Raw genomic sequence first — 24110 nt, 5'->3', positions numbered from 1 at the left:
CGACTCGTATCTGGATTCAAAGTGAGGCATGACTCGGGGTCTGGGACACCGGGAGGAAGCCAGCCTCCATGCTCTTGCTCCAAGTGAGCCGACCAGGAAGCTGAAGGCAAGGTGGCCTGGGAGCCACTCCCACACACCCGGCGGCTGGGCTCTCGCAGCAGCTAGAAACCTAGCAGCCTCTCCCCTGGGTCTGTGCTGGGTTCTTCAGCCCTCCATGGGGCCCAGCGGCTGAGATGCTTTTTTTTTTTTTTTTTTTTTTTTTTCCCAGATGGAGTCTCACGTCTCACTGTCGCCCAGGCTTGAGCACAGTGGTATGATCTCGGCTCACTGCAACCTCTGCCTTCAGGGTTCAAGTGATTCTCCTGCCTCAGCCTCCTGAGTAGCTGGGATTACAGCCATGTGCCACCACAACTGGCTAATTTTGTATTTTTAGTATAAACAGGTTTCACAGTCTTGGCCAGGCTGGTCTGGAACTCCTGACCTTGTGATCCACCCACCTCAGCCTCCCAAAGTGCTGGGATTACAGGAGTGAGCCACCGCCCCTGGCAGGATGCTCCTTTACAGACGGTGCACAGCTCCGAGCCTTACAGCTTCCAGAGGGTTCTGGGGATGACTGTAAAGAGCAGTGCTGGCCCCGAACCTTTCCTGTTCCCTGGATTTAGTTCCCAGCAGGTGGCAGGGAAATGAGCATTTGTCCCATAGTGGTGGGAGGGAAGGCTGGCCATGCGAATCCAGGCCACCCCTCAGCCTGCCCCTCACCTGGCCACAGGGACAGCAGAGCAGCCACCTGATCCAGGTAAGCCCCCACCACACACACAGCCCCATCACAAGGGAACAGCCTCTTGGTGTCCTAGAAGGTGAGAAGCTTTTCTCTTTTTATTTATTTTAGAGACAGAGTCTTGCTCTGTTGCCGAGTACAGTGGGATGATCATGAGCTCACTGCAGCCTTGACCTCGTGGGCTAAAACTCTAAACTCAGCGTCTAGAGCAGCTAGGACTACAGGCCGCCACACCTAGCTAATGTTTTTATTTTTTGTTGAGACGGGGTCTCACTATGTTGCTCAGGCTGGTCTCAAGTGATCCTCCCACCTCAGCCCCCCAAAGTGCTGGAATTACAGGCGTGAGCCACTGTGCCTGGCCGGGAGCTTTAATTTTTCCTACTTCTTAACAGCATTATGGGGCTGGGGGAGGCGCTCAGATTTCCTTGACCTCCTCACATCCCCAAACCCCTAGGCAGGGCGGTGGGGGGTTGTCAAGCAAGACTCAGGCCAAGCCTGACTCTGAAGCTGTTTGTTACCAGCTCTTTAGTCTAAACTTCAAATCTGCAACCAGCTGTTCTCCAACCCAACACATTCCACAATCGAAGGGACTGGGCGGTGAGATACCGGGAAACCCCATGAGAAGAGATGCATCATAAAGGAGAAAATCATTTAAAATGTTCTCCCCCCGCCCCCCCCCCTTTTTTTTTTTAAACAGTCTTGCTCTGTGCGCCAGGCTGAAGTGCAGTGGTGTGATCTCCGCTCTCTGTAACCTCCGCCTCCAGGGTTCAGCAGTTCTCCAACCTCAGCCTCCCGAGTAGCTGGGATTACAGGTGCAAGTCACCACACCTGGCTAAGTTTCGTATTTTTTTTGTAGAGACAGGTTTTCGCCATGTTGGGCAGGCTGGTCACGAACTCTGGTGTCAAGAGATCCGCCCACGTCGGCCTCCCAGAGTGCTGCGATTACAGGCGTGAGCCACTGCGCGCGGTCCCCAATATTTTTTAAGCTCAAACTATCCCATGTCCCCTTGACTGTGATAAACTAGATAACCAAAAGCAGCCTGGCCACAGTCCAGGTGGAAGGGGCTGTCCCGAGGTGCCTTCCCATCAAAATCCGCTCCCGGGACAGGACTCACGCTGCTCACAACACCAGGGGTCAGCCGTCTTCTCCCGCCACCCCGTAAATTGCAGAAGGCCCTGTTCTGGGCTCCCGGCTTCAATCCCAGGATCAGTCAGGTCTGGAGCCAGAGAGGCAGCTCACACGGGTCTGCCCTGGAAGGAGAGGGCGATCCGCAGGAGTTCCTGACCCAGCTCTTGCTGCCTCCCTCCGGGGCCGAACTCGGCCGACAGCTCCCGGAAAGTGACGCAGACGCGGCGGGCCTCGATGTGTCTGCGGTGGATGGCATGCTTCCACTGGTGCCGCGCGGCCCCCTTGAGCACCAGCAGGGAGCGGCGGGGCAAGGGGACGGCCACCTCCACCTCCTGGCACAGCACCGAGCGGCTGGGCGCTATCACGCTGTCGACCAAGGCCTCCGGGGCGGCTGAGGGGGCGGAGCAGAGGAGCAGGCTCCCGGGTGCCTCCCGACACATGGACAGCACGGTGGGGGACAGGAGGTTGAGGCTGACCAGCCGCTCCCCCCACAGCCACGCGTCGTCCAGGTGCGGGTCGATGGCCGAGCCGCGCTCGGGGCTGTAGTCCAGGTTGCACTGCTCGACTGGCCGGAAGCCCTCCAGCCCCGGATAGAGGCCCATCCTCCGCACCACCTCCCGGCTGAAGCTGGGGAGGCCGCAGAAGCCCTCGGTCTTTAGCTTCTGTTTCCGAAAGTTGACTTTGGGGCCATAGTCCTGAAGGATGAAGACAGAAAGGACGTGAGGTGTCTGCGTTTACGGAGATGTCTACGGCACACTAGGTTCGAAGAATTCAATCGCAGTGACCCAGGCAAGCAAAAGTCCCTACTTCATGGACATGAAGCAGGAGGCCGCGGACCCAAGGAGGCAGAAGTAATAGCAAATGGCCTGGCGTGGTGGTGCACGCCTGTAATCCCAGTGCTTTGGGAGGCCGAGACGGAAGGATCATTTGAGGCCAGGAGTTCGAGACCAGCCTGAGCAACAAAGTGAGACCTCCTCTCTGCAAGAAATTTTAAAATTAGTCTGGGCATGGTGGCTCATGCCTGTAATCCCAGAACTTTGGGAGGCCCAGGCAGGTGGTACATTTGAGCCCAGGAGTTTGAGACCAACCTGGGCAACATAGCAAAACTCCATCTCTCATTTAGAAAAAAAAAAAAAAAAAACCACAACCATTTACACAGATGTAGTGGCACAGGATTTAGTCTCAGCTACTTAGGAGGCTGAGGTGAGAGGATAGTTAGAGCTCGGGAGGTGGAGGCTGCAGTGAGAGAAGACTGCACCACTGCACTCCAGCTTGGGAGACAGAAGGAGACACTCTGTCTCAAAATAGTAACAACAAATAGCTGGGCTTGGTGGCACATGCCTTAGTCCCCGCTACTCAAGGCTGAGGCAGGAGGACAGCCAGAGCCTGGGAGGTCAGGGCTGCAGAGAGCCGAGATCGCACCACTGCACAGCCTGGGTGACGGAGTGAGACATCTCAAAATAAACAAAAACTGACCTGAGTTTGAGTTCATCCTAGTAAACACTTTAACAAACTAAACATACAATTAACCTGCACCACAGCAATTGCACTCTTGGACATTTAATCGAGAGAAATGAAAAAAAAAAAAAAAAAAAAAAACCTGTACACAAATGTTCACAACAGCATTACTATCACAACAGCCGAGAAATGGAAACGCCGGTGTCCGTCAACAGATGAATGAAGAAATGAAATGTACAGACATCCAACGTAATGTCACAAAGGTAATGGGCCCAGGTGTGGTGGATCACGCCTGTAATCCCAGCACTTTGAGAGGCCGAGGTGGGCAGATCACTTGAGGTCAGGAGTTCAAGCCCAGCCTGGTCAGCATGGTGAAACCCCGTATCCACTAATAATACAAAAATTAGCCGGGTGTGGTGGTGGGCACCTGTAATCCCAGCTATTTGGGAGCCTGAGCCATGAGAATGGCTTGAACCCGGGAGGTTGCAGTGAGCTCAGGTCACACTACTGCACTCCAGCTCGGGCGGCAGAGCAAGACTCTGTGTCAAAAAAAAAAAAAAAAAAAAAAAAAAAAAAGGCCTGGTGCGGTGGCTCAGGCCTGTAATCTCAGCACTTTGGGATGCCAAGGTGGGTGGATCACCTGAGGTCAGGAGTTCAAGACCAGCATGGCCAATATGGTAAAACCTGTCTCTACTAAAAATACAAAAAAAGGCCAGGCGTGGTGGGAGGTGCCTGTAGTCCCAGCTACTGGGGAGGCTGAGGCAGAAGAATTGTTTGAACCCAAGAGACGGAGGTTGCAGTGAGCCGAGATCTCGCCAGTCTGGGCGACAGAGCAAGATTCCACCTCAAACAAAACAATGAAGGGTGAGGGGCACCCAGGGATGTGACTGACTGTCCCAGTGGCCACACATGGAGGCTGGGGACAGAGGGACAGAGGTGAGGGGAAGTGAGGAGGCTGGGCCACAGGTGGGAAAGGAGTGAGCTGGGGTGAGAAGGATGGGCCGCGGCGGGGAAGGTGGGAATTCGGGTGAGGAGACAAGATACTGATGTCGAGAATCAGAGGTGGGAGCACCTGTAGCTTGGGAGAATGGGGTGCCCCACCAGAACTTTCCCATGCCCTCAGTACCAAGTCAGCTGCAGAGAGGGCATAGAGCCCAGCAGCGCATCCCACGAGACGGGGTGCCCGGGCGCACTTCTGCCCACTGGACACACGTCCTGCAGCGAGTCTGGATGCGCACAGCCTCAAGGTCTGGGGAACTCGCCCACTACCAACCTTGGAGGTTCGTGGGGTGTGGCTGCAGAGGAGGAGGGCCCCAGCAGTGGGGCGGTCCCCCTGATGCAGCCCAGCCCTCCCCATGAGCTCAGGGCCAGCCTACCTGCTTCCTCCGTCCAGACTGGGAGAGCTTCCAGGGGTCACAGTCCATGAGCCGCACCAGCTCTGCTTCTTCCTCCTGAGTCATAAAGTCCTCGATCAGCATCACTCCTGGGAAGGGGAAGGCCCAGCCCTCAAAGTCAGATTCCTCCGAGCCCACAGCCCAGCCGGTGTCAGAGCAGTAAACGAAACGGTGTGTTTTCTGCAAAAGAAAAACAGGTCCACAGACTGGGCAACACAGCGGGACCCTGTCCCTACAAAAAGTTAAAACAGGCCGGGAGCGGTGGCTCACGCCTGTAATCCCAGCACTTTGGGAGGCTGAGGCGGGCGGATCACCTGAGGTCAGGAGTTCAAGACAAGACTGGCCAACATGGTGAAACCCCGTTTCTACTAAAAATACAAAAATTAGCCGGGCATGGTGGTAGGGGCCTGTAATCCTAGCTACTTGGGAGGCTGAGGCTGGAGAATTGCTTGAACCTGGGAGGCGGAGGTTGCATTGAGCCGAGATTGCGCCACTGCACTCCAGCCTGGGTGACAGGGCAAGACTCCATCTCAAAAAAAAAAAAAAGTTTAAATAAAAATTAGCCGGGCGTGGCAGAGCACATTTGTCATTTCAGCTACGCAGGAGGCTGAGGTGGGAGGATCATTTGAGCCCAGGAGGTTGAGGCTGCAGTGAGTGAGCCATGGTCGTGCTACTGCACTCCAGCCTGGACAACAGAGCAAGACCCTGTCTCGGAAAAAAAAAAAAAAAAGATGCGTCCTGGAGCCGTGGCAGCCCCTGGCACTTGTGTGGCCTCAAGAGACTCTGAGGGCTCATTCCTCCCGCCAGGCCACCGTGGAAGGCAGCTGGAGTCTAGGGGGAGGTGCAGGCAGTGTCTGCCCCAGGCTGACCAGGGAAGGCCCGAAGCCCTCTTGAGCTCACATGAATTTGATTGGTTTCCTTTCTCACTTTCCTTGCCTGTGAAAGAGAAGGGCTGGTACAATGCGTCTTTCCTTCTCCTCTTTACAAAGGAGTTCAGCGACGTTTAGGAACTAGCCCCAGGCTGCACAGCACCTCCTGCACTCCTGTCTCCTAGGCTGCGTGTGTGCACCCTAATCTCTTTAGGTCTTTGCTGACGCCACCCTGGTGTCCCAGGGGCTGGCCCGTGCCTATCATAAGTCTGAGGCTCACCCAGGAGGGCAACGTCCTTCCCCACAGAGCTGAGTATTCACAGAGTTCCTTGGCACCCCAGACTCCCTCCTCTTCACTCTTGTTCTCAAGGCACCTTTCCAGGCCCAGCATCATGCCTCAATCCTCACACCCTGGGCTGTCACTCAACTCCCACCCCATGTCCCTCTCTGCCCTGCCACCATTCCCGAGGCCTAGTGGTACTCTCTGGTCTCCCCTATGCTAAAGGAAGTCTAGAAACCAGGCTGGGCGCGGTGGGTCACGCCTGTAATCCCAGCACTTTGGGAGGCCGAGGTGGATGGATCACCTGAGGTCAGGAGTTCGAGACCAGCCTGGCCAACGTGGCAAAACGCCTTCTCTACCAAAAATACAAAAATTAGCCAGGCGTGGTGGTGCATGCCTGTAATCCCAGCTACTTGGGAGGCTGAGGCAGGAGAATCCCTTGAACCTGGGAGGCAGAGGTTGCAGTGAGCCGAGACTTCGCCACTGCACTCCGGTGTGTGCAACAACGGGAGATTCTGTCTCAAAAAAAAGAAAAAAAAGTCTAGAAACTGCTCCTGGCCTTGTCTCCTCCCAAGCCACAGCTCCTCCTCCTCTCCTGTCACCCCCATTCCTGTACCTGCATCCTCCTACCCCCAACTCTCCTGGGGCGTCCACCTCTCTCAACTGTCTCTTCTCTGCCTGCTCTGCAGCCAGCTTGACTGTGACCCCGAGTCATGCTGCCAATGACTACTTCTTAAATCTCTTCCTTGGCTTCTGCTACCCCTTCCTCTCCACCTCTCTTCATTAAAAAGAGTTAGTTAATGGTCAGGCACAGTGGCTCACGCCTGTAATCCCAGCACTTTGGGAGGCCAAGCCGGGAGGGTCACTTAAGACCAGCCTCAGCAACATAGCAAGATCGTATCTCAATTAAAAAAAAAAAAGTTCTGGCCAGGTGTGGTGTCTCACACCTGTAATCTCAGTTCTTTTGGAGGCTGAGGCAGACGGATTACTTGAACACAAGAGTTCGAGACCAGCCTGGCCAACATGGCAAAACCCTGTCTCTACCAAAATACAAAATAGTTAGCCTGGTATGGCAGTGCACTTCTTTCTTTTTTTTTAAAGATGGGGTTTCACCATGATGGCCAGGCTGGTCTTGAACTCCCAACCTCAGGTGATCCACCCACCTCGGCCTCCCAAAGTGCTAGGATTACAGGTGTGAGCCACCGTGCCCAGCGGCAGTGTGCTTCTATAGGGGTTCCAGCTACACAGGAGGCTGAGGCAGGAGAATCGCTTGAGCCTGGGAGGTGGAGGTTGCAGTGAGCTGGGATTGCACTAGTGAACACCAGCCTGGACAACAGAGTGAGACTCCATCTTGAAAATAATAATAATATATATATATTTTTTGAGACAGTCTTGCTCTTGTCACCCCAGGCTGGAGTACAGTGGTGCAGTCTTGGCTCACCGCAACCTCCGTCTCCTGGGTTCAAGCAATTCTCCTGCCTCAGCCTCCCGAGTAGCTGGGATTACAGGCACCCACCACCACACTTGGCTAATTTTCTATTTTTAGTAGAGACAGGGTTTCACTATGTGGGCCAGGCTGGTCTTGAACTCTCGACCTCAGTTGATCCACCTGCCTCGGCCTTCCAAAGTGCTGGGATTACAGGCAGGAGCCATCACGCCCAGCCAATAATGCATTTTTAAAAAAGAATTTATCTAATGAAATAGCCAGTATTTGCATCCATGGCACTAAACATTTTACATGGATTATCTAGCTTCATTTCCAAGAGGAAGGTACCATAACTATTGAGGGCAGGAGGTGTAGATGTGCGGAGGTTCTGGCCAGAGTCACCCAGTGAGGACCCTGGAGGCCACCAGAACTCAGCTCTGGGCTCTGTGGCCTGTCTCCTCTTCCTCTCCCATCTCCAGGCTCCATATACACTGGGCTGCCACTCACTGTGGGCTGCTGTCCTCTATTCTTCTGTCCAGGGACCCTGGCCCCTTCTAACCCTTTACTTCCAGCCTCTGACTCCAGTTCAGACACCTCCTGAGGTAGGCATTATCTCCTCCTGCTCCTGGGGCCCTCCCATGGGACACATTAAAACTGGGAGTCCCTCATGTGTCGGCTGAGCAGGCTGGACTTGTCCCAAAGGCGATGGAGCGCTCTTGAAGGGTTTTAAAGGAGTGATGAGGTCAAATGTGAATTTTAGAAAGATCCCGAGGGGGAGGGGCAGATATGAAGGGGCGGGGGCTGGAAAGCCCATCAGGAACGGCTCCAGCCCTGAGATTCTCACTCTCCTTATTTCACAGCCGTCAGGTTGCGAAGGTGTAACCTCCACAATGCCTTGTGACTCCACACCCATGGCCACTGGCATGGATCTGATTTTCTGCAATTTTTTTCTTTTTTCTGAGGAAGAGTCTTGCTCTCAGGCTGGAGTGCAGTGGCGTGATCACACCTCACTGGAGCCTTGACCTCCTGGGCTCAGGCAATCCTCCCACCTCAGCCTCCCAAGTAACTGGCACTAGAAACACACACCACCATGCCTGGCTAATTTTTTTCTTTTTGAGATGGAGTTTTGCTCTTGTTGCCCAGGTTGGAGTGCAATGGCGCCATCTCGGCTCACTGCAACCTCTGCCTCCCAGGTTCAAGCGATTCTCCTGCCCCACCATCCCGAGTATCTGGGATTACAGGTACCTGCCACCATACCTGGCTAATTTTTGTATTTTCAGTAGTGACGGGGTTTCACCATGTTGGCCAGGCTGGTCTTGAACTCCTGACCTCATGATCTGCCCGCCTCAACCTCCCAAAGTGCTGGGATTACAGGTGTGACCCACAGCACCCGGTCACCAATTCATCTGTTGATAGATACTTGAGCTCCTTCCATGTTTTGGCTATCGTGAATAATGCTGCTATAAACGTGGGTGTGAACATCTCTCTTCCAGACCCTGCTTTTAGTTCCTTTGGATGTACACCCAGAAGTAGGACTGTGGATTGGGGTAATTCTGTTTAATTCATGAGGCATCCCATAGTGTTTCCACAGGACCCTGGGCACTTTCACCATAGACGCTGGAGCAGTTTCTTCACAGGCTTCCCAGCCTCCACATCTTCATATCTACCCCTTCCCTTCCCAGGATCTTTCTAAAATTCACATTTGACCTCATCACTCCTTTAAAACCCTCCAAGAGCTCTCCATGGCTTTTGGGACAAGTCCAGCCTGCTCAGCCAACACACGGGGGACTATCTGTGGTCAGACCCCCCAACCTCATCTGTCTCACCTGAAGCATCACCACTCCACCTCGCCCTTGCAACCAACCACAATCCTTCGATGCCAATCCAAAGAAGCTGAGTTTTTAAAAAAATTATTATTTATTTTCTTTTTTTGAGAAAGGGTCTCGCTCTGTCGCCCAGGGTGAAGTGCGGTGGCTCGATCATAGCTCACTGTAGCCTCCAATTCCTGGGCTGGAGCGATCCTTGTGTTCTTTTTCATTAGTTAACTGGAATTCACTGCCTCCTAGCCCATCGCAGCCCACGGCCTTCAGGCATCGTTGGCCTGGCATTCAGCACCCTGGACCCTTTCCGTGTCGTCTCCCCGCGGGCCCGTGAAGCTCTCAACGCCAGATCCGAGAAGCTACGTCGATGTTTGCGGGCAGATCCCCGCAGAGTCCCCGAGGTGAGCTGTGGTCGGACTCACCCACCTCCCAGCCCCTTCCCCGCTCCCAAGCCCGCTCCTGAAAGCCTTCATCTCCTCACCCCGCATCGCCCCTACCGCAAGGGTCGCTCACAGGCTTTGATCCCGGCCCGTGTCACGGCCAAGCTGGGCCTCAGTTTCCCCAGATGCAGAACGACGTTTGTGGGCGCGGCTCCTCACCCACCCCTTACCGCTGGGGGCAGCTGCCAGGGCGGATCTTCGCCGCGCTGCCGCTCGCAGATAAGACAGGTCCGGATGCCCTTGCAACCGCATTCCCGAAGGACCTCGGGGACCTCGGCTGCAGCCGCAGCCGCCGCTGCCGCCGCCGCCGCCATGGCTCCGTCCGGGTGGCCAGTGCGCAGGCGCGGCCGCTGCGGCCGCTGGGAGTTGTAGTCCCCGCAGGGCGGGGGCACGAGGCCCAGGCTCCGCTTCCTTCCGGTCGTTACCGCCCACGGGCTCGTGCGGCGCCACCTCCTGGGCTCCGTTGCAGCGGACGCCAGTACCGGGCTCCAGGAGACGCAGGGTGACTCCGGACGCCGGGGCCGCAGACTGGGTCAGCGCGGGCCGCACCTCCTCGCCATGGGCCCCCTCTCGGCGCGGCTGCTAATGCAGCGCGGGCGCCCCAAGAGCGACCGACTGGGGAAGATCCGGAGCCTGGAGTAAGCCGGGCAGGGGGCGAGGTTGTGTCCGCGGGGCGGTTGGGGAGAAGAGCGGGGACCCTCCCCCACGGCCCGCCTGTCCCCGTTACCGCCCTCTGGGTTCGTCAGAGTGGCGCCAAATGTCTTCTTGTTGGGAGATCGCGGCCCCGCCCGCTAGCCGGGAGCCCCGGGGGCCCTCGTCCCCTGAAGGGAGCGCGGGCAATTAGGGGCACAGCCTGCTGCTGGCATTAGAGAGTCTGGGAAGCACAGAGGAGCCTCCGAAGGATCAGGAAGAGCATCCTAGAGGAAGCTAGATTGCCCCCAGTCCTAAATTAGTTGCAGGTTTTTTCGTTTTTTAATCGGTTGGGAGCCGGGAGTAGTGGCGCGCTCCTGTAGTCCCAGCTACTCGGTAGGTTGAGGCGGGAGGATCACTCAGCCCAGGAGTTGGAGGCAGCAGTGAGCTATGATCGCGCCTGGGCGCCAGAGTGAGACCCCAGTCTCTAAAAAATAAAGTAACAGAGGGTGGGCGGGGCGGCTGCATTTGTGCAAGAAATGTCAGGTGAAGAAGCCTTCGGAGGTAGCCGGGGCAGGTTGGTGTGGGGGTGCAAGGCTTGCCCGCCTCCTCAGCCTTCCTGGTCTGCCCTCACTTCCAGCCTGTCAGGGTTGGAGCTGCTTTCCGAGCACCTGGACCCCAAGCTCCTGTGCCGCCTGACACAGCTGCAGGAGCTGGACCTGTCCAACAACCGGCTGGAAGCGCTGCCGGACAACCTGGGCCTGTCCCACCTGCGTGTCCTCCGCTGCGCCAACAACCAGCTGGGGGATGTCACTGCCTTGTGCCAGTTCCCCAAACTCGAGGAACTCAGCCTGGAAGGCAACCCCTTTCTGACGGTAAGCGGGGCCACCTGCTAGCCTCATACCGGGGCCAGAACTGTGTGGGGCTCAGGCTTAGCATCCCCTGAGTCACTGCCCTGCACTCCCTCTCCCCCAGGTCAATGACAACCTGAAAATCTCCTTTCTCCTGCCCAAGCTCCGTAAAGTCAACGGCAAGGATGCGTCGTCAACTTACTCTCAGGTGGAGAACCTGAACCGGGAGCTGACCAGCAGGGTAAGGGGTTAGGAGGATTATTGTGTGCTTGGGAGCTGTAGGGGCATTGAGAAAGTGATAGGGCTGGACATCAGGAGGATGTTGAAGACGATGACTGGTAAGGGCTCTTTGCCCCAACAGCCCATAGCCTGATGTGCTACTTTTTTTTTTTTGGATATGGAGTCTTACTCCATTTCCCAGGCTGGAGTGCAGTGGCGTGATCTCGGCTCACTGCAGCCTCTGCCTCCCAGGTTCAAGCGATTCTCCTGCCTCAGCCTCCTGAGTAACTGGGATTACAAACACCTGCCACCACACCCAGCTAAATTTTTTGTCCTTTTAGTAGAAACAGGTTTTCACCATATTGGCCAGGCTGGTCTCAAATGCCTGACCTTAGGTGATCTGCCCACCTCGGCTTCCCAAAGTTCTGGGATTACAGGTGTGAGCCATCACACCCGGCCTGACTCTTCTAAGTAGCTTTTTCTGGGATGTTTCTTTTTACTCTCCTTTTCTTTTTTTTAGAGACAGAGTCTTGCTCTGCTGCCCAGGTTGAAGTGCAGTGGTGTGATCACAGCTCACTGCAACCTCCAACTCCTGGGCTCAAGCAATCCTCCCGCCCTAGCCTTCCGAATAGCTGGGGCTTTAGGTGTGTGCCACCACATCTGGATCATTTTTAAATTTTTTGTAGAGGTGGAATCTTGCTATGTAGCCCAGGCTCCAACTCCTGGCCTCAAAGATGCTTTCTCCTCAGCCTCCCAGTGGCTGGGACTGCAGGCACCTGGGCTGTGCTGTTTGTGATGTGTTGTGTTGTTTGTAAGGCTGTGGTTCCTGGAGGCTTCCAGCAGGTGGCGGGATTGAGGTGTTATGAGATAAAGGACAGGGTGGGGGGTGCTGGGGTGGGCTGGCCCTGGATCTGGACCCTCTTGCACCAGGTCACAGCTCACTGGGAGAAGTTCACGGCCACACTGGGCCCTGAAGAGGAGGCTGAGAAGACCCAGGCGGACTTTGTGAAGTCGGCCGTCAGGGATGTCCGCTATGGGCCCGAGTCCCTCAGCGAGTTCACCCAGTGGCGGGTACGTCCCCGTCCCGACGTGCAGGGAGTCGCTGGCTCTCGGATCCTTAGCTGCCTGGAGGTCCCTGGCCAGGAAGGGCTGAGGGGCTGTGGGAGTGGGGTGAGTCAGGGTGGGCAGCCCTGTTGGCTGGAGAGTTAGTTCCTTCTCCAGCTCTGAAGCACAGGCTTCCCCAACCACGAGTTGGCAGGGCTGGGGGCACCCGGGACTGTGCCCAGCTTCCTGATGGCCTGGCCCCACCCAGGTGCGGATGATCTCTGAGGAGCTGGTGGCCTCCAGTAGGACACAGGTACACGAGGCTGACAGCCCAGAGAAGCCCCCAGAAGCCGGAGCTGCCCACAAGCCCAGGGTGAGTGTGGCTCCCAGGGCTCTGAGGCCAGCCCGGCCTCTCGTGCCTAGAGAAGTTGCGGGAGACAAAGGTGTCCTGGGAGTTGGCCCAGGAAGCACCCCACGCCCTGGCTTGCTCCCTCGGTGACCCTGGGCCAGCCTGGGCTTCCTGTACCCACAGTGAGGTGGGACCCAGCCTGTGATGGGGAGGAAGGAAGCCCCAGGCGATGGGCCCATGGTCACAAGGCCCCCCTCCACAGGCCAGACTGGTGGCCTTGAAAAGGCCGGATGATGTCCCACTCAGCCTCTCTCCCAGCAAGCGGGTATGTGCCTCCCCGTTGGCCCAGGTGGAGGGCGGCCCCGTGGCGGGCTCTGATGACGGCCAGGTGAGCTGAGGGAGCAGGGAGCAGGGAGCAGGTGGCAGGTGAGCGGGGCTAAAGCAGCTGTGACCTCCCTCTCCCACAGCCTCTGATGAAGCTGGAGCCCCTGCACTTCCTGCAGTGCCACAGCAAAAACAACAGCCCTCGGGACCTCGAGACGCAGCTGTGGGCCTGCGCCTTTGAGCCAGCCTTCGAGGAGGGTACGTGGTGGCGGGTGGGTGGGTGGGGCAAGGGCGCTGGAAACAGGGCCGCCTGGATGGGTCGGAGGTCAGGAGACAAGAGCTTTAAAGGCACCAACGCTGGGCTCCGTAGTTCATGCTTGTAATCCCAGCACTTTGGGAGGCCAAGGCGGGCGGATCACGAGGTCAAGAGATCGAGACCATCCTGGCCAACTAAAAATACAAAAATTAGCCAAGCGTGGTGGCATGTGTCTGTAGTCCCAGCAACTTGGGAGTCTGAGGCAGGAGAATCACTTGAACCTGGAAGATGGAGGTTGCAGTGAGCCAAGACTGCACCACTGCACTCCAGCCTGGGGAACAGAGCAAGACTCTGTCTCACAAAAGACAAAAAACAAAAAAAAGGCACCATCAAGGCTGGGAGGAGCGGGCTGCAGGGAGGATCTAGATAGGAAATGCCTCCACTCACCTGACCTCCCAAAACTGGGCACTCAGGGGCCACATCCCAGACTGTGGCCACGTGCGGCGGGGAGGCCGTGTGCGTGATTGACTGCCAGACGGGCATCGTGCTCCACAAGTACAAGTCGTCTGGTGAGGTGAGTGCGGACCATGTTCCTGCTGACTCCTGAAGAGCAGCGTGGGACGGGGGCAGCCTCAGCCCCTGCCCCGAATGGCCTTTTTCTTTCATGCTGGGGTTCCCTCCCCCAGGCCCGGGCTCGCCTGTGTGTTACGCCAATCGCTCTGCCCCGGTGACCTCTTCCTTCTAACCCCCGCCCAGGAGTTCTTCTCTGTGGCCTGGACCGCCCTGATGGTGGTCACACAGGCCGGCCACAAGAAGCGCTGGAGCGTGCTGGCAGCTGCGGGCCTGCGGGGCCTGGTCCGGCTGCTGCACGTGCGTGCCGGCTTCTGCTGCGGGGTCATCCGGGCCCACAAGAAGGCCATCGCCACCCTGTGCTTCAGCCCTGCCCACGAGACCCACCTCTTCAGTAAGACCCTCCCCTTCACCCCTGGGGCTGCCCAGCACCCCTGTCCTGCTGCCCCAGTGGCCCCTCCGCCCTCCCAGGGATGGCCGGGAGCTTGGGTTTTGCACCAGTCCGCCCCTAGCTTTGGTAGGAAGCCCTGTCGCTTCCAGTCTTGGCTTTATCCACAGACTGCTCTGTGGCCTTGGAGTTTTTCAGCAGTCTGGGCCACTCTGTCCTGTCAGTGACCTGGGGGGGATGCCCCTGGCAAGGGGGAGGGGTGAGCCATGGGTGGTGGCCGCTGGAGCCACAGCATCAGGTTAGAGCGGAGAGACAGGGATTGCCCAGCCCAGGAGTGTTCCTGTCTCCTAGCCTCGGCCTGCCCTCCCTGCCTCGGAGGGGCTGGCCTTGGGACCTTGGGCTCAGCCTGGGACGCAGCCGGCAGGAGGGAGCAGTGCCACCTCAGGGCCACCTCTCCCCTGCCCCACCCCCTCCTCAGCGGCCTCTTATGACAAGCGGATCATCCTCTGGGACATCGGGATGCCCAACCAGGACTATGAATTCCAGGCCAGGTGATGCTTCCAGCGAGGCTGGGGAGGGGCTGGCTGCTGGGGCAGGGACACCTCAGTCCAGGGCTGACTCTGCTCCCCCTTGCCCACCGGCAGCCAGCTGCTCACGCTGGACACCACCTCCATCCCCCTGCGCCTCTGTCCCGTCGCCTCCTGCCCGGATGCCCGCCTGCTGGCCGGCTGTGAGGGTGGCTGCTGCTGCTGGGACGTGCGGCTGGACCAGCCCCAGAAGAGGAGGTGAGGCTGGGCAGGGGGTGCCTTAGAAGCCAGGCCTCTGCACAGTGTGCTGTCAACCCAGGTGGGCTCACAGCAGCCCAGGCACACCTGGGCAACCGTAAGGGTTTTCAGAGGCCTCTTCCCAGAGCTGGCCTGTCTCACCTCCCTGCCAGGCTCTGGAGGAAAGGACTCTGCAACCCCGTCCTCACCCTGTATTCAGCTGTGGGACTGGGCCATGATCACCTTTCACCTGGGACTTCAGCACTGTGCTGTGCCCACGTGACCCGGCCCACTCCTGCCACTCATTAGTGTGATGGTCCTCTGTGCTAGTGTAATGTCCTCATCTGTAAAGGGGGCTGATGGCTAGTGGAGGGCAGGCGGCAGGCTCTGGAGTGCCATGTTGAGGCTTTGTGACTCACTGTCCCACCTGGAAGGCCTCCAGGACAGGGCTGGGCATTAGGTCCCTGTCCTCTTGGGGCCCCCAGCCTACAGACGCTAAGCAAAGGTGGCCAATCAAAACCCCACCATGTGATGCCAATTCCGAAGGAGAGGGGAAAAAAGTAATGGATACCAGCGTGGGGGCCTCAGGGTACTCTGCCGAAGGGACCAGCGGCGGATGAATAGGTTCTGGGGCTCCGCTTTCCTCCCTGGGAGCCCGGCGAGGCAGTCAGCAGGTGGAGGGAGGAAATGCTACGTGCAAAGGTCAGTGGTGGGGGAGCCGGCTGGTCCTGTGGCCACAGCTGGGTGGACCCAGCCCAGGGCGAGGTGGCCTTCCTCAGCCACAGTGAGAGTTGGATTTTTATTTATTTTTATTTTTTGAGACAGAGTCTCTGTTGTCCAGGCTGGAGTTCGGTGACAATCTCAGCTCACTGCAACCTCTGCCTCCAGGGTTCAAGTGATTCTCTTGCCCCAGCCTCTCAGGTAGCTGGGATTACAGGCACCCGCCACTAAGCTCGGCTATATTTTTATAATTTTAGTAGAGATGGGGTTTTGCTCTGTTGGCCAGGCTGGTCTCGAACTCCTGACCTCGTGATCCGCCTGCCTCAGCCTCCCAGAGTGCTGGGATTACAGGTGTGAGCCACCGCGCCTGTCCTCCCCAGTAGAGTCAGAGCAGAGGCCCCCGACAGCCCCCTGGGCCGTGGCCTGGAAACACCTGCCCTCCTTGGCTGCCGGGAGGGCCAGGCCCCTGCTCATCTCACACTTGGTCCCAGAGGCACTGGCTCGCTCCAGAGCCTTTTCTGACCACCTTGCCTAGCCCCGTTCTGGAAGAGCTACCCCTCAAGCCTCTGGGCCACTACTGTGACTCGGGACACTCAGGTGCTGGCTCCCCCTGCCAGGGCAAACTGAACCATCCTGGGTCCAAGAACGTCTCTTTAGTAGCAACTTCTGTGCAGCCTTCACACAGGGCCCCCAGCAGGTGCCCAGGCGAGTGGGCAGCTCTCTGTATCTGCAGGGAGTGGCTGACCAGTGTCTCCTGCTGCCCACAGGGTGTGTGAAGTAGAATTCGTCTTCTCCGAGGGCTCCGAGGCTTCTGGACGGAGAGTGGATGGGCTGGCATTTGTGAATGAGGACGTCGTGGGTGAGTGAGCCCAGCCTGGGACAGCCTGGCCTCTGGGCACGAAGATGGGTCGCTTGTCTCTGGCTGGGCTTCTGAGGGTCTCCAGTGGGAGCAGCTGTCTGGGAGGGGCTGCCCTGCACAGTTCTTGATTCTCCCCAACAGCCTCCAAGGGCAGCGGCCAGGGCACCATCTGCCTTTGGAGCTGGAGGCAGACATGGGGTGGCCGGGGCAGCCAGTCCACGGTGGCGGTGGTGGTCCTGGCGCGGCTGCAGTGGTCGCCCACCGAGCTGGCCTACTTCTCACTCAGCACCTGTCCTGGTGAGTCTGCCCTCCGCCTGTGTGCCCGCCCCATCCCCGCAGGGCCTCTGGGAGCTCTGCCCCGACTCAGGCTCCACCTCTGTCCTGGCAGATAAGGGGATCGTGCTCTGCGGGGATGAAGAGGGCAACGTGTGGCTCTACGATGTCAGCAACATCCTGAAGCAGCCGCCCCCGCTGCCGGCGGCCCCGCAGGCCCCCACACAGGTACCTCCCGGCTCATTCCACCTGGGCTCGGGCTGGCAAGGGGTCAGGGGCCCTGCCTTTGGGCAGCAGGAGCCCAGCCCTCCTCTCTCCCCACCAGATCCTGAAGTGGCCCCAGCCCTGGGCCCTTGGCCAGGCGGTGACCAAGACCATGGTGAACACGGTGGTGGCCAATGCCTCCTTCACCTACCTCACTGCCCTGACAGACTCCAACATCGTAGCCATCTGGGGGAGGCCATAGCCTCACGCGTCGCAAAGGACCAGGGACACAGCTAACTAACTTATTCAGCTCTGGGGTGATAGGGGGTGGGGGGGTGGTGTCCCTATCAATCTGAGTATTTTTATTAAACTCTGGTCGAGAAGCCTGTGGAAAGGTGTTCCTACTTTGATTGACAGGCTGGCCCAGCAGCTGAGGCTTCTAGAGCAGAGAGCCATGGGAGCTCATGGGTTTGCACGCTTCCCCCGGCTCAGCACTGCCTCCCCGGCAGCTCCTGAGCTTTGGTCCAGAATGAATGCGTCCCTACCAACCGGAGGCCCCTGAAACAGGTCATCTACCTGCATCAAGCCCGACAGTGTGCTTGTGAAGTTGCCGCTGCTGAAGTCCACATCCAGGTCTTGTCCTGCCATATTTTATTAGAAATATAAAAGAGAATCTGTACAGGACACGTTGGTGTCAGGGTGAGGGGGGGCCGCAAGGTGGGCCATGGCTGGGACCGGCCGTTCTCGGTGGAGGGTCAGGCGCAGGTAGGAACCAGGCTCACAGGCTGAGCAGAGCCCCTTCCGGCCCACTACTCAATTCCTTCCTGCTTGTCTTTGATGGCCACCTGGGAGAGAGGAAGAAGGTGGAGACTGGGCTGGAAACACAAGCCCAGCATCCCCTGGCCAGGCCCTTCCTGGAGGGCAGCCATGGGCCACACGCCCCAGGACAGTGGGGCAGCCGACGGCCCTCCCAGCTGGCCCAGCCCGGTCCCGGCCGTTCTCTGCAGCAGCCCCAGCGGGACTCAGGCACCACAGAGGCTTCCTGGTGAGCAGACGACGCCCACGGAAAATCCCCCAAGCTGTGGCTCTTTCCCCTCGACTCCCAGGTGCCCTGCTAACAGGTGTGGCCCTACCCTGGGGTGAGCTGCCTCCCGGAAAGAGGTCTGGAAGGACCAGGCCTTGCCAACCACAGACAAGGGACTCAGAAGAACAGCCCCAAATGATAGCAGGTCCCTGGCTCTGATCCAGCCCACAGCAGGAGGAACCTTGCAGCACTATGGAAGTCCGACGGGGCAGACAGGAGCCACAGGCCTGGAGCCTGCAAAGTCGTCCCTGCTCTTCCACCAGCACCGCCTCTCCAAAGAAACAGCCCAGGGCTGTCACCAGCTTGGCACAGGGGCCCAGCATCCAGCCCGCCCTGCCCTCCAGGCCCTGCCCTTACCCGGAAGCGCTCCTCCAGCAGGGACAGCTCGCTGATGAGGTCAGTGATGGCGTTGGTGAAGGCCTCCTGAGGGCTGTAGTCTGGCGTGGTCTGCACTCGGATGATGATCTTGTGCTCCAAGGGGTGGGGGACTTTGTAGCCAGCAAAGAGCACCTGCGGGTCCTTTAGCAATTGTCTGCAGTCCGGGAACAGACAGTGTGAGAGTCTAGCCTTGTGCCCTCTGGGCTCAGGCCGGGCAGAAGCCAGCTCAGAGTGAAAGAACAGGCTTTCTAGCCAAATATTCCCCCCAGTTTTTTTTTCCCCCCCAAGAGTCTTCAAGGAAAGCAATGCTTTCAGGAAGATACATCATATGGGGACACCCCACCCCCAGCTCTGACACACCCTGCATCCATGAAGTTGAAGGGGAGAAGCCATATACACACCCCCTCCCTGCATCCCTAAGGTTGAAGGACCTGAGCAGGAAACACACTCCAGCAACCTCTTCCCACAAAGAACCACAGGGCTGGCAAAGAGATCTCCCAGGCAGTCAATGTCCAGCCAGTGTTCAATAAATGGGACCCAAAAAGAACATCCCACAGCAAATAAAGGCAGCAAGGAGAGGAGGACCCAGGCTCTGAGCAGCGAGTGGAATGGAAGTCTGTCCTCTGGACAGCATCGTGTGCTGTGCCCTGGGCATGCAGGGATCTCCTCTTGAGCAGCTCAGGGTGGTGTGAGCACCACGAGGGGCACCCGTGCACAGGTGGCAACACTGGGCTGGAGGAGAGCACAGGGGCTGCCCTGGCTGGACTCCGGGGAGGAGTCCTCCATCCCTGTGCCTGGGCACACCCTGCTCACAGCCTGTGAAAAAGCCTGGCTTCACTGATGGCACCAGAGGGAAGAGCCAAGCCTACAGTGAAATAAGTCTCTGGGCCGAAGTGGCAGTCACATTCCGGACAAACCATCTAGCTAGGACTTTAGTGGTGTAAAGGAACACCCCATTAACCAAGGCCGGGCACCTATCTGGCACGGGACAGCCACAGAACTCCCCTACCTCTTTCTCTTGTTAAACAGAAGTTCTAATCTCTGCCACATATATCTTATGAGTGCTGGGGGCACTGAGGTCACAAATAGGGGTGGCATTGGAGGAGCTAATCTTGACTGCTTCTCAGTGCCCCTCAGCCCATCAACACACAGGCCTACTCTGCTGGCACCTGCTCTCATTCACTTACAGAACGTGCACTTAACAGTGAATGGAAGGCCAGGCGCGTGGCTCATGCCTGTAATCCCAGCACTTTAGGAAGCCAAGGCAGGTGGATCACCTTAGGTCAGGAGTTCAAGACCAGCCTGGCCAACACAGTGAAACCCCGCCTCCACTAAAAACACAAAAATTAGCAGGGCATGGTGGCCAGTCCCAGCAGAAGAATCGCTTGAACCTGGGAGGTAGAAGTTGCAGTGAGCCAAAATTGCGCCACTGCACTCTAGCCTGGACAACAAGAGCGAAAACTCTGTCAAAAAAAAAAAAAAAGTAAATGCACACGTTCGTCTACAGAATAAGCCCCTACAGAAGTGTAGCTTATGTGAGGACATGAAGGTCAGTGTCATTTTGATAAAAAGGTACCACCATTATAAAATGCCCAGAGCAAGCCCCCAGAAGGACTTCTTGTAGCTCAGAGAGATGGAGGAAAATCTTAAAACTTCTGTTTTGCCCAGAGGCGCCCATTAAATATAGCCCCTGAGAGCCTTTGACGGGAAACTTACGATTTAATGATGTTTCCCAGTGTGTGGTCTTCTTTGTTGATGGTGAACAAACAGGCATTGGGTACCTTGGTGTCCTTGTTAATGGTGATCCTAGGAAGACGCAGAGGCCACATATGAGGGACAGGGGCTCCCCTCTTCCAGCCCCAAGTCTAAACCCTGCCTCCTTCCGGCCAGGTGCAGTGGTTCATCTCTGTAATCCCCACACTTTGGGAGGCTGAGGTGGACGGATGACCTGAAGTCGGGAGTTCCAGACCAGCCTGGCCAACATGGTGAAACTGTGTCTCTACTAAAAAAAAAAACCCCAAAACCGGGTGTGGTGGCCCATGCCTATGTTCTCAGCGACTTGGGAGGCTGAGGCAGGAGAATCACTTGAACCTGGGAGGTGAAGGCTGAAGTGAGCCGAGATTGCGCCACTGCACTCCAGCCTGGGCAACAGAGCAAGACTGTCTCAAAAAAATAAAAATGAAAAGCTCTGCCTCCTCCTGAAGACCTTTCTCAATCTCTTCATCCCATAAAGACCTCTCCAACCGGATCCCCTGCCCCCTGCCACCCCAGGTCTATAGAACCTTGTCCCTTCTCTGAGTTCCTCCTTTTGTCTGTCCTCTCCCTCTTTTCTTTTGGAAGAGATGAGGTTTTGCTTTGTCATCCTGGGTGGTCTTGAACTCCTCGCCCCAAGTGATCCCTCCTGCTGCCCAGGCTGGAGTGCGGTGGTGTGATCACAGCTCACTGCAGCCTCCAGCCTTAGCCTCCTGAGTAGCTGGGACCACAGGCGCATGCCACCATGCCTAAGCCGGCTCCTTTTTTTCTTTTGAGATGGAGTCTTGCTCTGTTGCCCAGGCTGGAGTGCAGTGGCACAATCTAGGCTCACTACAACCTCCGCCTCCCCAGTTCAAGTTATTCTGCCTCAGCCTCCCGAGCAGCTGGGGTTACAGGTGTGTGCCATCATCCTCGGCTATTTTTTTTTTGCATTTTTGGCAGAGACGGGGTTTCACCATGTTGGCCAGGCTGGTCTTGAACTCCTGCCCTCATGATCCAACCGCCTGGGCCTCCCAAAGTGCCGTGATTACAGGTGTGAGCCACCGTGCCTGACTGCTCCTTTTTTCTAAGGTAGTTTCTCCATGTTGACACCATAGACATTATAGGCTGCATGATTCTTTCCTGTGGGGTGCTATCTTGCAGGACAGCAGCAGCATCCCTGACCTCTATCCAGTAGATTCCAGTCATAACCCCCTTTGACAACCATAAATGTCCCCAATTATTGCCAAATGCCCCTTGTGGAGCCAAATGGTCCCCAGCTGACAGTCTGCTCTAAAATGAGGCCAAGCCAGGCGCAGTGGCTCACACCTGTAATCCCAGCACTTTGGGAGGCAGAGAGGGGCAGATCACCTGAGGTTGGGAGTTTGAGACCAGCCTGACCAACATGGAGAAACCCGGTCTCTACTAAAAATACAAAATTAGCTGGGTGTGATGGCGCATGCCTGTAATCCCAGCTACTCAGGAGGCTGAGGCAGGAAGATCACTTGAACCTGGGACGTGGAGGTGGAGGTTGCAGTGAGATCACACCATTGCACTCCAGCCTGGGTGATGGAGTGAGACTGTCCAAAAAAGGAGGCCAAAGTGGCTGTCAAGAGCCAGACCAAGACCTCTGCACGCCAACCTGGGAACAGTAAGAGCCAGTGGTTTCCCAGTGCTGAGTTTTGGAGCAAGTGCTTGACACAAATTACCTCATCCAATTCTTTTTGAGACAAGATCTCTGTCACCCAGGCTGGAGTGCAGTGATGCGATCATAGCTCACTGGAGCCTGGAACTCCTGTGCTCAAGCGATCCCTCCACCCGAGCCTCCCAAAGTGCTGGGATTAAAAGCGTGAGCCAGCGCACCTGGCCAAATCCCATGTTTAAGAACAGTGATAGACCGGAGGCCGTCACTCACGCCTGTAATCCCTGCTCTCTGGGAGGCCGAGGCAGGAGCATCAGCTGAGACTGGGAGTTCGAAACCAGACAGACTAACATACGGAAACCCCGTCTCTACCAAAAATAAGAAATTAGCCGGGCGTGGTGGCGCATGCCTGTAATTCCAGCTACTCAGGAAACTGAGGCAGGAGAATTGCTTGCACCTGGGAGGCGGAGGTTGCAGTGAGCCGAGATCGCGCCATTGCACTCCAGCCTGGGCAACAAGAGCAAAACTCCGCTTAAAAAAAAAAAATAAATAAAAAGAACAGTAATAAATCCATTTACCAGAAAAGGAAACATGGCCTCCAACAGATCAAGACACTCGTACAGATACAGTCGCTAAGTGGGGGACCCAGGGGCCAAGCCCAAGCTGTCTGTCCCCGGGACTCCTTCAACCTGCAGGCAGCAAGAAGCCACTGCGGCTTTTACACAGGCCGTTGGCAGATCTCTAAGGAGACAGAGGATGGAGGTGGCAGGTGGGAGACGAGAGAGGAGGCTGCCACGTCCCAGAGGAAGAGGGCTATGGAGAGCCAGACACTGGGTTCGAATACAAGCCCCGCCACTTCCTCCGTGTCTGGGGCAACTTGCTCCTCCGAGCCTCAGTGTCCTCATCTGCCAAATGGACACACTCGCCATTGCCTCGCGGAACTGGCTTAAATTTGGCCGACACAGGCCGTGCGGACTATCAAGCAAAAGCTGCTTCCCTCCCGGAGCAAGACATGGGCAAGAGACACCCCAGAATGCGACAGTCGCAGCCCAGCAAACCTCGGCCCCTCTCAGCTGGCGTCACTTACTTCTTCTCGCCTTCGAAGAGCAAGAACGACTCGAAGGCTGGAGGGGCGTTCATACTCCTGCCGCTGACGCCGACGCCGCCGCCGCCACTGCCGCGTCCAGACCCCAAGCGTCCGCCGCCGCCACTGCCGCGTCCAGACCCCAAGCGTCCGCCGCCGCCACTGCCGCGTCCAGACCGCAAGCGTCCGCCGCCGCCACTGCCGCGTCCAGACCCCAAGCGTCCGCCGCCGCCGCCTCCGCCGCCTCCGCCGCCTCCGCCTCCGGAGCCCTAGTAAGAGGCTTCTTCCGGTTTACTCTGGCGGGGCAAACCCGCGTAGGGACCAGCTCATCGCCCCCTGTCGGGTTGGAGGATCTTGCGCAGGAGCGAGAAAAGCCCGAGCGAGGCCAGTACCTCTGCGCCTGCGTCAGTCTGGAGGCCCCTCCCCCCCCAACTTCCATCCCCACCCCTTGTTGCTTTCCACGTGGGGCGCATGCTCAGAGCGCCGGGAGGGCTGCTCTGCCCTTCCAGAGACCTTCTACTCCTGGCTGAGCGGCAACCCCAAGCTGTGCCTTTCTCTGCTCCCCACATCCCTTGATCTCTCTTTGGAACCGTGCACCCCCTTGGAGTGCACAGCAGGAGGCCCCTGAATAGAGAGAATAGAGCTAAGGGGAATGGGCAGCTGCGGCTGGCAGCCGCGGGGGGGTGCTGACGAAGGTCTCGTGGCCAGAGGCAGATCTGTGATAAGCCCCCTGCCAAGGCTGCCTGCACCTACTGCTGTGAGACCCCTGGCGGGGGTGCCACTGGCTTGTTAGCGGGAAGGACAGTTGGGTGACGGATGGGGAAGGAGGTGGGTGTATACAGCAGTGAAAGGGAGCTTGGAGGGTTATGTAAATCTTTTTATATATTATCATTTAGAGACAGTGTCTCTATCTGTCACCCAGGCTGGAGTGCAGTGGTGCCATCATAGCTCCCTGCTTGGGTTCCAGAGATCACTTCAGCTTCCCAAGTAGCTAGGACTGCAGGCACGTGCCATCACACCTAGCTATTTTCCTTAAGAGTTGGGGGTCTTGCCGGGCTCGGTGGCTCACGCCTGTAATCCCAGCACTTTGGGAGGCCGAGGCGGGTGGATCACGAGGTCAAGAGATCGAGACCATCCTGGTCAACA

At 57.3% G+C, this 24110-nt stretch overlaps 3 protein-coding genes across 5 annotated transcripts; 1 reads left to right on the top strand and 2 right to left on the bottom strand.

Annotated features, from left to right (window-relative positions):
• Positions 1-868: 868 nt before the first annotated feature.
• On the bottom strand, positions 869-9952 carry ALKBH4 (alkB homolog 4, lysine demethylase). 2 transcript variants are annotated; one of them, XM_017533504.2, is made up of 3 exons: positions 9765-9952; positions 4742-4939; positions 869-2602 (listed from the first exon to the last, which is right to left on the bottom strand). In XM_017533504.2, exons 1-3 carry the CDS (start codon positions 9906-9908, stop codon positions 2015-2017), a joined length of 930 nt encoding a protein of 309 aa, XP_017388993.1. In that variant the 5' UTR covers positions 9909-9952; the 3' UTR covers positions 869-2014. The 2 variants fall into 2 exon arrangements, with proteins under 2 accessions (XP_017388993.1, XP_037596202.1); XM_037740274.1 differs by lacking the exon at positions 9765-9952 and adding an exon at positions 9161-9741 and having other exon boundaries at positions 1131-2602.
• A 7-nt stretch (positions 9953-9959) lies between these two features.
• Positions 9960-17528, top strand: LRWD1 (leucine rich repeats and WD repeat domain containing 1). Of its 2 annotated transcripts, none has more exons than XM_017533503.2 (15): positions 9960-10232; positions 10865-11099; positions 11200-11316; positions 12225-12365; positions 12607-12711; positions 12950-13012; positions 13155-13269; positions 13741-13841; positions 14024-14231; positions 14704-14776; positions 14870-15010; positions 16477-16568; positions 16710-16865; positions 16957-17069; positions 17167-17528. In XM_017533503.2, the coding sequence occupies exons 1-15, from the start codon at positions 10153-10155 to the stop codon at positions 17305-17307; spliced, it is 1881 nt and encodes a 626-aa protein (XP_017388992.1). In that variant the 5' UTR covers positions 9960-10152; the 3' UTR covers positions 17308-17528. The 2 variants fall into 2 exon arrangements, with proteins under 2 accessions (XP_017388992.1, XP_017388991.1); XM_017533502.2 differs by having other exon boundaries at positions 12950-13075; positions 17167-17419.
• A 145-nt stretch (positions 17529-17673) lies between these two features.
• POLR2J (RNA polymerase II subunit J) lies at positions 17674-23203 on the bottom strand. The gene is made up of 5 exons (XM_017533505.2): positions 23153-23203; positions 22968-23053; positions 20224-20313; positions 18487-18661; positions 17674-17890 (listed from the first exon to the last, which is right to left on the bottom strand). Exons 2-5 carry the CDS (start codon positions 23018-23020, stop codon positions 17855-17857), a joined length of 354 nt encoding a protein of 117 aa, XP_017388994.1. The 5' UTR covers positions 23021-23053; positions 23153-23203; the 3' UTR covers positions 17674-17854.
• Between the last annotated feature and the right edge of the window lie 907 nt (positions 23204-24110).

This window comes from Cebus imitator, unplaced genomic scaffold (genome assembly GCF_001604975.1).
Source record: "Cebus imitator isolate Cc_AM_T3 unplaced genomic scaffold, Cebus_imitator-1.0 Scaffold82, whole genome shotgun sequence".
NCBI lineage: Eukaryota > Metazoa > Chordata > Mammalia > Primates > Cebidae > Cebus > Cebus imitator.
The sequence above is the reverse complement of the archived record's forward strand: the minus strand, read 5'-3'. Positions and strand labels throughout refer to the sequence as shown.

Bases quoted from the DNA above. Each gene is read 5' to 3' on its own strand.
- ALKBH4 (XM_017533504.2), bottom strand. From the start codon at position 9,908: ATGGCGGCGGCGGCGGCAGCGGCGGCTGCGGCTGCAGCCGAGGTCCCC. The intron at 4,940-9,764 runs GTAAGGGGTGGG...TTTCTTTTGCAG, and splicing joins CCTGGCAGCTGCCCCCAGCG to AAAACACACCGTTTCGTTTA. The intron at 2,603-4,741 runs GTAGGCTGGCCC...TTCATCCTTCAG, and splicing joins AGTCTGGACGGAGGAAGCAG to GACTATGGCCCCAAAGTCAA.
- LRWD1 (XM_017533502.2), top strand. From the start codon at position 10,153: ATGGGCCCCCTCTCGGCGCGGCTGCTAATGCAGCGCGGGCGCCCCAAG. The intron at 12,366-12,606 runs GTACGTCCCCGT...GGCCCCACCCAG, and splicing joins GCGAGTTCACCCAGTGGCGG to GTGCGGATGATCTCTGAGGA. The intron at 16,866-16,956 runs GTGAGTCTGCCC...CTGTCCTGGCAG, and splicing joins CTCACTCAGCACCTGTCCTG to ATAAGGGGATCGTGCTCTGC.
- POLR2J (XM_017533505.2), bottom strand. From the start codon at position 23,020: ATGAACGCCCCTCCAGCCTTCGAGTCGTTCTTGCTCTTCGAAGGCGAG. The intron at 20,314-22,967 runs GTAAGTGACGCC...GCGTCTTCCTAG, and splicing joins CTCTTCGAAGGCGAGAAGAA to GATCACCATTAACAAGGACA. The intron at 18,662-20,223 runs GTAAGTTTCCCG...CCCGGACTGCAG, and splicing joins CTGGGAAACATCATTAAATC to ACAATTGCTAAAGGACCCGC.